This window comes from Grampus griseus (assembly GCF_964374135.1).
Source record: "Grampus griseus genome assembly, chromosome: 2".
In the NCBI taxonomy this organism is placed as follows: Eukaryota; Metazoa; Chordata; class Mammalia; order Artiodactyla; family Delphinidae; genus Grampus; species Grampus griseus.
Genome location: NC_139018.1, coordinates 166,080,625 through 166,094,794, shown reverse-complemented (window position 1 = coordinate 166,094,794; position 14,170 = coordinate 166,080,625). Strand labels below are relative to the sequence as shown.

General features: G+C 45.3%; 1 protein-coding gene across 4 annotated transcripts in view; it reads left to right on the top strand.

Moving 5' to 3' along the window:
• Positions 1-859: 859 nt before the first annotated feature.
• PRTFDC1 (phosphoribosyl transferase domain containing 1) overlaps positions 860-14,170 on the top strand; it is a 92,812-nt gene continuing 79,501 nt past the window's right edge. The window contains exons 1-3 of one of the 4 annotated variants that reach the window (XM_082649160.1): positions 867-982; positions 1,961-2,026; positions 10,822-10,928. In XM_082649160.1, coding sequence (XP_082505286.1) covers positions 10,825-10,928 — 104 coding nt within the window. In that variant the 5' untranslated portion in view covers positions 867-982; positions 1,961-2,026; positions 10,822-10,824. Of the gene's footprint in view, positions 983-1,960; positions 2,027-3,561; positions 3,658-4,077; positions 4,181-10,821; positions 10,929-14,170 lie in introns of those variants that run through there. The other 3 variants (XM_082649162.1, XM_082649161.1, XM_082649159.1) reach the window with 3 other exon arrangements.

Below are 14,170 nucleotides of genomic sequence, written 5' to 3'. Positions count from 1 at the left end.
TATTTAGTCCTTAGCCTCTAGTTCCTGCAGCTGTGTCCTTTCAATGACTGCTTTATGGTGGCCAAGAGAGTTGAGGTCGCCTGCCAGGACTCTGAGATCTGGAGGAACACATGGACACATTATTCCTCTACTCTGAAGCTATCCAATTCCTGTTCCGGTCAGATGGGGAGATAGTGGGAGGATATCTCTGAAGCAGCCCAGCACTTACTGTTGATGATACTACTCATGCCTGATATTACTGCAAAAGAACAGGCAAATTTATCCTCCGCGTTCTTCAGTGGAAGGTTAATTACCAGTGAAAGTGTAATAATGCAAAACGTAATTCTGAATGTAGCTCCTGGGTTTCTTTGTAGGAACCGTTATGGAGACATTATTTTTTTTTACTCTAAGACCACGCATTGGATCCAGTCTGCTTCAAACAAGAAGCCAGGAAAGAGGGCTTGCTATGCTAATTGAATACTAATTAGGCTTTTGCTTAAATTGTTGTGTGTTACAATTATTTGCAACTATATTTTTTTCTATATTTATGTTGAGGGGAAAAAAAAATACCTGAAAGGTAGCAAGATTCTTACTTAGCCTGAATATCTGGAAGAAAGTATCTTTCCACTTTTTTTGTTTTTTTTTGTACTTGTAACATTTGTAAAGGGTTTTGTTCTGCACTAAGAAAAAGCAAAATATCATCATCATTATTACTGGCCTTTGTTCACAATGGATTTCATCCAGACTCTAATCAGTTACTCTGTGACTAACAATCTGAGTCACTAAGTTTCACATGTTTATGGATTTCAACACAATTCCCAGGCTGAGCATTTTTTTGTTTATTTTCATGTTTCAGGGCTCAAAAAACTAAATGCCCTTCCGGATTTCGAATCTGGTGTCACTGAGTGACTGGCTCTGAACAACTCAGCACATAGACTGAATCACTCCTTCAACAACAGATTAACATTGGCAAAAGCTCAAGAACTAACCAAACTGGCAAAAGGTTAGTATATACTTTTAGGACAAAGTCTTTAGCCTGGTGGAGAATTCAGGTAAACATAAATATTTGTGTTTACACCATGGTAATGGTACTAGACAGTTTCAGAATTGAAAATGCAGGAACCTCCAACTAAAAGGGGATTAAGAGAAGGACAAAAAAATGCAAGTATATTTACTGGTTATTAACTTTGTAAAGATCTACGTCTTTATCCTTACAGCTTCTTCAAGGGAGTATCAGAAAATGGACAATCTGAGCTAAAATATCCTTTTTTATGGAAAATTCCATTATTTTAATAATTTTCTCTTTCTACTGTATCCATTATCATACCAGTCCCATCTTGTCCCTAGATTATAACTGTCCGTGGTTGGTCACCCTACACTCATCTTAAAAATGCAATTACCCTGTCATTTTCCCATCAAATAACTTTATAAACATTTGGTCACACATTGTCACAGCATCTCCAATTAATAACACAGTTATTAATTAATTAATAACAGTTTTATAGCACTCTTCAAAGGATTCTCTTGCATGTTAGCTCATGTTAATCTCATCTTCATATGCAGTAGAGCAGAAATGTATTGCCCCTCTCACGGATGAGAAAATTGCGGCATATTGATGGATGTAATTGGCTTAGCCTCAGTGGCTCACGTCATATGGATTATTGCTAGAAAAATCAGAATCCTGGTCTGAAGCCATTGCACTAGACACATAACAGAAATTTGAGATTTAAAAAGAATTTTTGCCTCTGAGTCCTCATATGCAAGATTAAGAGTAAAGTCTGGACAAATGATTTGTTATTCTTGGGTATCATCGGTTCTTGCAAATGCTATTTGTGATATCAAATGTATATTGTATTACATTAATGCTGTCCAAAGTATAGAAGTATAAGTAGATAACACAAAATGTTATCAAAATATAAAAAGATAATAAATAAAATGAATTTAAAAAAATGATTTGTGCATCATTCTGTATCCTTCATAGGATGTCCTATGGGTCCCTACGGGATGTTCTTGAGTGTGCATTCTTAAGATTCCTGTTGTCATTCAAGTAAGTGACTTTTTTTTTTTTCTTGTGAACCTATTGGATTTTACATTTAATTAATGGCCTTTCTAAGGAAAGATTTATCTACCATATCCTTTACATCTTCCACAGTGCCTGGGCTGGGCACACAGTAGTAGCTTTTTTTTGTGTGTGTGGTACGCGGGCCTCCCACTGTTGTGGCCTCTCCCGTTGTGGAGCACAGGCTCTGGACACGCAGGCTCAGCAGCCATGGCTCACGGGCCCAGCCGCTCCGCGGCATGTGGCATCCTTCCGGACCGGGGCACGAATCCGTGTCCCCTGCATCGGCAGGCGGACTCTCAACCACTGCGACACCAGGGAAGCCCAGTAGTAGCTTTTTGATTTCAGTAGAGCAGCTACATCTGTAACCTATTTTGAAGTTTCTTGTCCCTAAGGCCCATGTACCAACACTGAGCATCCTATGGGTAAATTTGATTTTGCAGCAGTGAGACAGTGGGATTCCTTAAGGCATGGTTGGTGAACCATTGCATCACATTCACCTGAGTGTCTTGGTGCAGATGTCTGAGTCTGAACACAGAGCTTCTCCACCATAACCTACCGAGTAGGCGGGTGGCTGCCTCCCCAAAAGAGTCTTCTGAACTCTAAAGTTGGATCACCACTTTTCAGTTTCTGGAAGTTTAAATGACTTTGGTTGTGAAGATGCTTCCTGGGCCTGGTCTTTGACAATGAAAATAGAAGATGGTCCCTCACCTTTGAGAAAAGAGGTCAGACTATAAAAATGGCCCGAAACACGGACGTCTGACACTTATCGAGAGAAAATGTTTACCTGTGCAGGAAACACTGTCACCCAGTTTATGAGAGCCAGCCCACAAGCACAGCACCTAATTTCAGCAATCCACGAGGCTGCCTTCCTTCCACGTGCTGGCACATAGGAGAGGACAAACAGGGCTGAGCGCGGCCATGTCGGAATGACTAACATTTTTCCAACCCACAGTGACATTACTGACTGATAACTATTTTCCCCTCAAACCAAGCAAAATCAGCATTCCTCTCCCTCCCTTGTGCCGGACCCGAAGATGAACAAGATAGTCTTTCGGAGGGGCCCGAGTTCAGCTCGGGGCTTCAAACCTGAGCGGGGCTGCAAAGGATGAGGCGGGAGGGAAAAGACCAGGGCAATGAATGCATATAAAGGGAGGGCAGGGCCCTTGAGGAACAGACAAAGAACCGGGACCCTCATTCCGGGGAAGGCTGGGATCAGGGGTTGAATTAACAAAAGATTCATGAAAGAAGGCTTCTGAATCTGGGAAGAGCGATGGCATTAAGCTGCAACCTGAAACAGTTAAAATCTGACCATACGTTCTTACAAAAGTGGTAAAGTAGATGATGTGTCAAAACTTCTCTCTTTTTTTCGCCCTGAAAGGGGTAAAGGAAAGGCCCTATTTCCCAGTCTACATCCTGTAACCGCGGGCATGGTTCAGGGATAAGCCACCGCACGGCTCTTTCAAGCTCCTCCTGGCTGGGCAGTTCGAGGATTTAAAAAACACATCATAGCTTCGCCCACAGCCGTACTTCGAGAACATCCTCTACTGCAGGCTCTTTCGCGGATTTACTTGGGATAAACAGCGCCTGAAAGTCAGCAGGAAGGCTTCAAGGACCTTGTCAGCCCGAAAGCTGGGACGACAGACCCAGGGAGGCGGGGGACCTGGGCACGCTTTCTGTTCCTGTAAAAACCGAGCCGCGGGCAGCCTGGGTCTCGCAGGTCCCCGCGGGGCTCGGGCTGGGGGCTCGTAGACGGGCGGTGGCCGCAGGGGAACACGCGCGGGCACCCGGGGGACGGCGCTGAGGTGGAGAGGACGCCGCTCCGCAGCTGCGCCCCGCGCCCCCGCCCCGGGCCCCGCCTCCCCGCCCAGCGCCCAGCGCCCGAGCAGCCGCCCGGGTTGGGGGCGCGGGCCGAGGCGCTGGAGCCGCGCCAGGCGTGGGGTCGTCGGCGCGCCGCGGCTTGGTCGCCCGGCGGCCCGGGGCGGGGCAGGCCCCCTCCCACGCCCTCCCCCCCTCCCCCCACCCCTTCCCGGCCCGTCACCATCCCGGCTTCTTCCCGCGCGCTTCTTTCCTTCCCGCTTTCCCCGGAGAAACATGGCCGGGAGCCGTGAGGAGGCGCCAGACTACGGGCGAGGCGTCGTGGTAAATGCAACTCCGGTTTCGGGGCCGAGTCGCGCGCTCCCCGCCCCTCCCTTGTTGGCACCCCCCCCTTTAGGATTAAACGCCCGAAATGCATTCGGGAGAGAGCGGGCCACGGCTTTGTTCTTCCCTCCCGACGGGATCGCTTCCATCCTCCCCCTCCCCCAGCCTGACCCCCCGCTTAACATCCCTTCACCCCGTGCCCTCAGTGTCCCCCCCGCCCCCCCGCGCCAGGAATCCGCTACTCCCGCGTGAAGGCCGGGTGGCGCCGGCTCCCCACTCTCGCCGGCCACCGGGAGTCACCCCCGGGCGCCGGGCGGGCCTGCGAGGACCCCCGCGGGCCGCTCTTGTGGGCTTCCTTCCTCTCGCGCTCCCTCCTGACTCCTTCAGCGCGGGCTTCACGTGCTGTTTTCAGAAAGGGTACTGAGGGCGCTCCGGGGCAGCCAGGAAGTAAAGGATCTCTAGTGGACGGAGCTTGAGCTTGGAAACCCGGGCGAGGGCTCTTTCTGTGGGGCCTCTGCGCGAGCTCAGGACACGCTAGCGCCGTCGAGCGAGCCTCTGGTTCGTCAGAAGGGAAGCAGCGCGCTGGGCCCGCTGAGCCAACTAGAGAGGGTGTGTACAGAGTAGCTAGTAGTGCGTCCGAATGAGAAGGTAGGGGAGGATGGGGTCCCAGGCCAGAGCCTCTTTATCCCTGGGGATCCCTCGAAGTCAGCCAGCGCCCGGTGGGTACCCATCGCTCGGTGGGTACCCATCGCTCGGTGTCCTGGAATCAAATCTGGTCTTGGCCTATGGCCGCTGGCTTCGGCTTGGTTTAGAATGGTCTCTATGAAAGGTGGTAGTTTTAACGTGTCAGGTTTAAAGTGATCTGCGGGTGCGGTGTGGGCTAACTTGCTACATTAAGAGTCTTTGTTCAGGGATCAGCCTGTAATGCACAGATAATCTGTGTGTGACCGGGAAGGGACTACAGGAGTAGTAACGTTCTGCTAGGAAACATCTCACAGCCTAACCGATCTGTTCAGGTTGAACCGTGTTGCCCAGTATTAATTTCAAAGCCGGGCCTTTCCTTCTTAAAGGAGGAGTTCATTTATTTATTCATTCCACTCATGTTGACTGTCCTGCTGTGTTCCAGACCGTGTTCTAGGCTCTGGGGAAACAAAAAGCCCTGTGTTGGTGGAGCTTACATTCTAGAGGGGAACACAGGCAAGCAGTAAGAAAGCAAATACACGAAGAAGATACTTTCAGAGAGTGATATGTGCAGTGAAAAGACAAGAGCAATGGGACGGAGAGTGGTTGGCGGAGGCCTGGGGATGCTGCTTTAGCTCAGGCAGAGCAGCCCCTCCGTGACATCTGAGCCAAGACCTGAAGGCTAAGCAGGAGGTAGCCACGTGGAGACTCTGAAGAAGGGTCTTCAAGACAGCGCCTGCCAAGGGCAAAGAAATCATTACATTCTGAGAAGGAATCGTGACATCCAGTTTATGCTTTAAAAAAAAAAAAAGGTCACTCCAGTTGCCATGGAGAGGATGGTCAGGCCTAGATTTCGGGTGAGTTGGAGGGGGATGAAAATTCTGGACAAGTTGAGTCTCTAGTGCCTGTAAAGCCTATGGGTCAGGATGCACAGGGGGCAATTTGAAACTCCCGTTTGGAATTCAGGAGGGTGATTGGTTAGATTCGGAAATTGTCAGCAAATAGAAAAATATCTGATGCTTGGTAGTGGATAGGGCTGCCCAGTGAACATGGAGAAGAAATGTGAAACTATTGTTAAGGGTAGAAAGCCCCAAATGTAACAGGCCGAGTGTCTGGGAGAAGCCAGAAAAGGAGACCAAGAAGGAGTAGCAAAGTAGGAGAGAGCAGACGGGGTGGTAGGTGCCTAGGGAACAGAGTTTTGTGGAGGTGAGGATAAGAGGTCAGCAGGAGGGACAGATGCCTCAGGAAGAGCAAGTGGCATCAAGATGGAAAAGACGAAGCCATCAGAAGTGAGAATCTTTTAAACAACTATTCCATCAGTAGAATGGTTAAAATATAGTACTAGTATCTAATAATAGATAGTCTTAAAAATGAATGAGGTCAGTCGATATGACTAATAGGAATGGTAGATTGTTAAAGTCTAAAAAGCAAATGATGGAACAGTAAGTAGCCCGATCTATCACTGCTAAAAGAAGCTTTCTCAAAAGCAAGGTAATTTGGTGAAAGATGCAGGAAGGTAGTGAGAGGGTCCACCAAGGTTGGAAATAATCAAGGTATAATGGAGATCATCCCTGCATTTATGTCATTCTCTCCAGTAGAACTTGGGATAATTACATTAATATCAAGTTGGATATGGGCAGGCAAGGCAAATTCAGAATGAATTCAAGGTGCTGATGGAAGGGTCGAGAGGAAGAGGAAAGCTTAGGAGGGTAGGTATACTGGGAAAGCAGAGAGCGCTCAAGGATGGGTTGGAAAAAATCAAAGGGAAATTTTAGTACCGGTGGGTAAGGGTGCAGGTAGTAATGGCAAGTATTTATTGAGCACTTACTATGTGGTTTTCCTGTATGATTCATTTAATCCTCACAAATCTTTGAGGTAGGGATATTATAATTCCCATTTTACAGAGGAGGAAACTGAGGCAATGATAAGCAATCACCAAGGTCACATGATTAGCAGATGGCAGAAGTTGAAGCCAGCTTTCCAACACTGTCCTACATGGGAAGCTGTGCTTCTGGAGAAGAATGTCAAAGGGGAGGCTGCTGGGACGGACGGGATGTGGCTAAGGTGGACTAGAGGCGAAGTCGTTTGAGCTAAGGTAGGTGAAGTTACTACAAGATGGAGTAGCTAGAAGGATCATCAAGGTGTGTATTGGAGTGTCCAGAAATGAGGTGGAGAAGTCAAGTCTGAGTTGGTAGAAACTTGGTGTTAAAGATGGCAAGGGACATAGAGCCAGATGACTTGAGCCTAAAATGAGAAATACAGTTCGTGCAAGAGAAGGGAAAATGAAGAGACTGAAGATGGCTCTCGCCTACAAATGGCTTTCAGTTTACTCGGGGAGGTAGGACATCAGTAGATTATTAACAGTAAATGGGAGCAAGTGCTAATTACCAAATCGGAGATGTAGACCCTGAGTTCGGAAACTTTGCTCAGGATAGACTGGCTACCAGTGTCCCCCCTACCACCCGCACACACACACCTCAGTTGGTATATCTTTGTTGCTTCTCAGGGAGAGAAAAGATTTCTCTACCTCTCTGGTCTTTGGGGATCAAGTTATTAGATATGGTTTACTTTTACAGAACCATTATCAAAGAAGCATAGTTAGTGCCCTACACATGTGAGTTTGGTAGGAGTAAGGAGAAGAGAAAATCTGAAATGATTGTGCTTCTGTTATGGCATCTCCCTCCCCCTCCCCCCATGGAAACGACTTTACTAGATGTGATGAGTTTCCCCTTCCGGGTACAGAACCCCCCACAGAAGAGGAAGGCATGCAGGATACAGGATGTTATTTGGTCTGTGGAGCCCCCCTTCATTCCCCTGGTAGCAGAACCTGGGACCCTTCTTTGAGGACACAGCTTCGACTCAGTTTCTCAACGTGTGGCTCTGAGGCATCCCTCACAGTGCACCCCCTTCCCTGGCTCTGGGGCTGGACCAGTAACCCCAGCTGGGCCAGTTGACGTTCTTGTCTGGGATTCCCAGAAGCAGAACTGTGGGACGAGACTCCCTTCCTCTCTAGCAGTGGACGGGTGGATGTGAACCTGAAATTGGCGGCCGCCGTGGTCACTGCCTGAAGGAGAGAGTAGGGCCCAGGCTTTGGGGCTTAGCAGCAGAGAGGAGCCAAGGTTAGCTTTTTTTTTTTTTTTAAAGATGTTGATGCAAATACATTTTAAAAAATTAAAAAAATTTTTTTGGTTGCTTTGGGTCTTCGTTGCTGCACGTGGGCTTTCTCTAGTTGTGGCGAGCGGGGGCTACTCTTTGTTGGGGTGTGCGGGCTTCTCATTGCAGTGGGTTCCCTTGTTGCGGAGCACGGGATCTAGGCGTGCAAGCTTCAGTAGTTGTGGCGCGTGGGCTCAGTGGTTGTGGCTGGCGAGCTCTAGAGTGTAGGCTCAGTAGTTGTGGCGCACGGGGGTTAGTTGCCCCGCGGCACGTAAGATCTCCCCGGACCAGGGCTCGAACCCATGTTCCCTGCCTTGGCAGGCGGATTCTTAACCGCTGCGCCACCAGGGAAGTCCCCCAAGATTAGCTTTTTGTATGTGTTTCCAAACTATTTTTCTCCCTAGGGGATACAACTTGAAAAATAAGGCAAGACATATTCTAAGCAAAAAAATTTATTTCTGATGACTTAGAAAGAAGGTCTTCAGTATATCTTCCAATGGGGAAAAGAGAGTCCGAAGGAGTTCCGGGGTTTGGATGTGGTGTAAAGCGGCTCAGTGTGTTTGTCACTTCCCCAGCTTGGCCATATTTTGCGTCTTTGAACAGAGAAGGCATTGTTCTGAATAAACTTAGAGCATATTATCTGTGAGACTGAAACTATTTAAAGACTTCTTGTTTTGATTTTTCAAAAAGCAGATGAATAACATAATTATCTGCAGTTCCTAGCAGCCTCCATTCCTTCAGGTCTAGGACACATTTACAATGCAGTTTGTATGCACTATTAAGGATAAACCCGTGGTTCCCTCATTTCTAATTGTCTCTTATCTCTACAGTGAAAACTCACTATTTCAGACTCATTGGGAAATAGGCTGGTTTTGCTGATAGGATAGTTTTAGAGAAACACGTTGCTTCTACTTTGAAATTTACAGCTTTAACTAGGGTAATAAAACTTTGGCAGGTAGGTGTAAAGCACTTCTTTAAATTAATGGACACATGTAATTTGTAAGTAAACTATTGATGTTTCAGTACATCTAACTGGTTAACGTTTACTGCAGCGTTCTGTAGACCAGATACTGATGTAAGAGTTTTATGTCCATTATCTATCTTATTTAATCCTTGAAATAGCCATATGAGGTAGGCATCGGCTCCATTTTATAGATTAAAACACTGTGACCCAGAGAGGTTAAAATGCCCAAGGTCTAACAGCTAGTAAATTCACCCCTGGGTGTGTTAGACTTCTAAGCCATGCTCTTAATCATTACTCCATGCTGCCTCTGAGCTACAGATAACCAGTACAGTTTTTATATGTAGGTTTGTTTTGTCATTTTATCATTCTTTTCTTTTTGGGGGCGTCATTTATTAAGCATTTATTATATACCTGGAGATGTGCTAGGAACTCTAAGTATGTTATCTGCTCTGTCTTTTTAATCCTCAAAACAACCCTGTCCGTGGGTTTTATTGTGTCTTATTTAAAGGAGGGGGAAATGAGTCTCAGGTGTAATTTTCCTAACATCATATTAAGTGTCAGAGCTGAGCCCTAGAACATGGGCTAGAGAGTCTCTGAGATTCAGCCAGGCAGGGGGTACTGCAGGATTTCCGTGGTGGGAAGAGTGGCCACTAGTTCATGCCGCTGCCTCTGGGAGGGCTGCAAGAGGTAGGGTGGGTAGTGTGTGTGGTCTAGCAGGGGAGCCGGAAAGCGCTGTGCCCTTGGGTGATCTCCCTGGGGCCTGGCGCTGGTCAGGCTTCTCGTCTGGTCTTTGTCGTGGTCTGCCAGTGCATCTTCTGGAATCTCCTCATGTTCAGCTGGCAGTTCTGGCTCTGACCAGCCGTTGTGGTGTTGATGGTGGCAGCAGACCCCAGGAGTTCTCAGGGTAGAAGCCAGAGTTACTCTGTGCAGATTCAACAGTTGCCACCAGCTGATTTGCTGGTCAAGGCAGAGCAGATGTGATGCTCTTCAAATACGCAGATGGGGGCTTCCCTGGTGGCGCAGTGGTTGAGAGTCCGCCTGCCGATGCAGGGAACACGGGTTCGTGCCCCGGTCCAGGAAGATCCCACGTGCCGCGGAGCGGCTGGGCCCGTGAGCCATGGCCGCTGAGCCTGCGTGTCCGGAGACTGTGCTCCGCAACGGGAGAGGCCACAGCAGTGAGAGGCCCGTGTACCGCAAAAAAAAAAAAAAAAAAAAAATTTATTCCTAAAAAATGCTGAGAGCATCATCTGACAACACAAGGTTGCCATAAACCTTCAATTTGTAAAAAGCATACTATCTGCAAAGCGCAATAAAAGGTTTGCCTGTAATTACAAACATAATTTTACTTATAAATTGTATAAGTAAATTGTATATTTACATATGTGCACTCTTGCAAACAATGCTGTCAGGTTAGCTGTAAGGCATTAAGTTGGTATTTTATCTTGTGATGCCAAACGTCAGGAGTGGAGTTCCCTGTTCACTTCAGTAGGTCCTTCGTCAGGTTACATGAAACAAATTACCTTGTTCCACCTGGCTTCTCATAGGTTGACGCAATATAATTTTTTAAAAAACTTACTTGGCTGTACCAGGTCTTAGTTGCAGCTTGCGGGAACTAGTTCCCTGACCCGGGATCGAAGCCAGGTCCCCTGCATTGGGAGCACGGAGTCTTAACTGCTGGACCACCAGGGAAGTCCTATGGAATATAATTTAATGCCATATGGATTATCAGACCTAGTCTGTTTTCAATATTATTCTTTTTTTCAAAGGATGCTCTTGTTTATTTATGTTTCTTAAAATAAATTTCCAATGAAAAATATTGTAACCAAGATAATTTGATTTACAGATTATGGACGACTGGCCAGGCTACGACTTGAATTTGTTCACGTACCCACAGCACTATTACGGAGATTTGGACTATGTCCTCATCCCTCATGGCATCGTTGTGGACAGGTGAGTGCTTTTTGCTGTGTAAGTTTTGTCTAGCCCTCTCCTGTGTGAATCAAACGGTACACTTGGGGACCCTATTCCAGAGTCTCTTCTATATAACGGTACACAGAACTTTTATATTACAGAGAATTTGGAATAAAATAAATCTGTGCTTTACATGAACTAGTTCCTGGGATATTTGTTCAGGGGAAATGGTGAGAAGGCTATACATACGGAAGGTGTTGCATCACAAGTAACAGCCTCAAAATAACAATGTCCTGTACAAACTGATGAAAATGAGGGTTGGGAAAGCGTTTGTCTCACGTTTTTCACAGACTCTTAACCAGGGACGGTTAAGAGGTGACCTTTGCTTTCACAGGCCACACCCCTGAAGGCTTTTCCTGCGACTTGTATTTATCTCAAATAAGTCTTTTCTCACAGGTTGGCCAGTCTGTGCACAATTAGGTTTTCAGTGGTGATGTTTTAGAAATAGGAATATTTGCAACTTAAAAATAGCAGCACAGAACTGTTTCGCAAGTAATGTTTCTAGTTCTTTTGGACCCGTCGACATAGATATCCTCTGGCTCCTTCCTAGCCGATTGGCTTTTCGAAAGCCAACATTTTCTCTCCTGTTCTCAGCCCCTAAGTCACCCTCACTAGTTTTTTGGTTTTCAGAGAGCCCCCTCCAGTTCAGCCCACCACAGCCTTCAGGACTGATAGGTCCTATCCCTTTAACAAGGCTTCCTTAACGCCCCGACTCTTGCCTTTCCATGGACCTCTAATTTCTTGTACGAAGATCAAGTACTTAAGCCTTCACATTTATATGAAAAGCAAGCTTCATGGATTTCAGACTCAGAAATTGGGGCGGGAGAGGCTCTAAGGAGCAGGAGAAACTGAAACTTCGGGCTCCCCGCTCTACCCTTTTCCTTAAGCCGTTGTATTTCTGCCTCTGTTTTTTTAAGCTGTTATATTCTTCTGAGTTAACATTTAACTTGTAAAATAGATCCTCAGCCAAAGGAAAGTTTGAAAAGCACTGGATGGTCACTATTCCCAGGATATTATCTTTCCGTCAGTGCCTGTCTGTAAGCAAAAGGAAATGTCATTCTCTCGCTCACATTCTAAAAGTTTCCACTGGATAAGATCTGCACATTGTGCATCCTCTCAAACTATAGTATATTATTAAAATAAGGTCTAGTTTGTGGTTTCTCACAGCCTCAGGTGGCCTTCCATGGTATACGAGTTTTAATCCTTGAAGGGAAAACAGGTTCTGTGATGAAATAAATGTAAGAAATTTGGCATCTCCCAACTTGCTAGACCTCCATGTTGGCAATTCATATTAAAGATACAGATTCCTGCGAAGAAAGGGGAGGGGTAGGGGAGGAATCTGCTTGACTTTAGCAGTTAAAGCACCTTTTCTGTGTAGTGGGTGTCTTTGTACTCAATTCACTTCTTAATAACTCTCAGAAGCGTTTTCTCTTCACACGAGTTTGGGAACCCCTGGTTTAAACAAATTCCTGCTTTTCTCATCTGAAAATTAATTTATGACTTAAGTTAATTGCATCCTGATTTAGTACACAATTGAATCCTGGTAAGGTTACCAGTTCCCTCTACAGGAGACTTACCCAGTGAACTTGTAAAAATGCATAATCTTAAGCTTTTTGTCTAGAAATTCTGATTCAGTGGTCTGGAGTGGCATCCCAAGAATGCCCTTTCCCACCTTTAAAATGAATTTATTAAGATATAATTTACATACTACAAAACTCACCCATTGTAGGTAAATGATTTTTGGTACATTTTTATGGTGAGGCAACCATCACCACCATCGTTTTACAATATTTCTCTCATCACCAAAAGTTTGTTGTCAGTCTCTGCTCCTACCCCCACCATCAGGCAATCACTAATCTGATTTCTTTCTCTATAAATTTGTCTTTTCTGAGCACTTCATATAAATTAAATCATACAATATCTGATTATTGATTCATCAGTTGATGGACGTTTAGATTTCTAGTTTTTGGCTATTGTGAATAATGCTTCCATGAACATTCATGTACAAGTCTTTGTGTAGGCATATCTTTTCATTTCTCTTGGAGAGGAATTCTGAGTTTCATGGTAAGTTTAAGAAACCGCCAATTATTTTCCAAAGTGGCTGCACCATTTTACATTCCCACCAGCAGTGTTTGAGGGTTCCAGTTTCTCCACATACTTGCCAACATCTAGTATTGTTTGTCCTTTTAATTATAGCCATTCTAGTGGATATATAAAGGTATTTCGTTGTGGTTTAAATTTGCATTTTCCTAATGATTAGTGTGCTTGTTAGCTATTCATACATCTTCTTTGGACAGATGCCTATTTAAGTCTTTTGCTAATTTTGCAGTTGGGTTGTTTCTCTTCTTATTGAGTTGTAAGAGTTCTTTATATATTCTGGACACAAGTCCTTTATCAGGCACATGATTTGCAAATATTTCCCACTAGTATGTGGCTTGTCTTTTCATTTTATTATTGATATCTTTTAAGGAGAATGTTGGGTGAAGTATTCTACAAATGTCAGCCAGGTCCAGTTGGTATATGGTACTGTTTCTTTCAACTGTATCCTTACTGGTTTTCTGCCTTGTTGGATCTGTCAAGTACTGAGAGAGGGGTGTTGAAGTCTCTAACTGCAATAGTGGATTCATCTACTTATTACAGTTCAATAAGTTTTTTGGTACTCTGTTGTTGGGTGCAGACGCATGAAGGACTGTTAGGTCTTCCTGGAGAATTGACCTCTTTTTAATACACTAATGTCAGTCTTTATTCCTGACAGTTTCTTTGCTCTGAGGTCTGCTTTGTCTGTAATTGATACAACTACTCCAGCTTTCTTTTGATTATGTTAACATGGTACATCTTTCTCAACCCCTTTAATCTATCTGTGTCTTTATATTTAAAATGGATTTCTTGTGGACAACATATATTAGGGTGTTTTTTTGATACACTCTGACAGTCTCTGCCTTTAATTGGTGTATTTTGACAATTCACATTTAAAGTGATGATGATTGATATACTTGGTTTAATCTCTACCATATTTGTAACTATTTCCTATTCATTGCCCTTCTTTTTTAAAATAAATTTATTTATATATTTATTTATTTTTGGCTGCGTTGGGTCTTCATTGCTGTGCACGGGGTTTCTCTCCTTGCGGCGAGCAGGGGCTACTCTTTGTTGCGGTGCGGTGGCTTCTCTTGTTGCGGAGCACGGGCTCTAGGCATGTGGGCTTCAGTAGTTGTGGCACG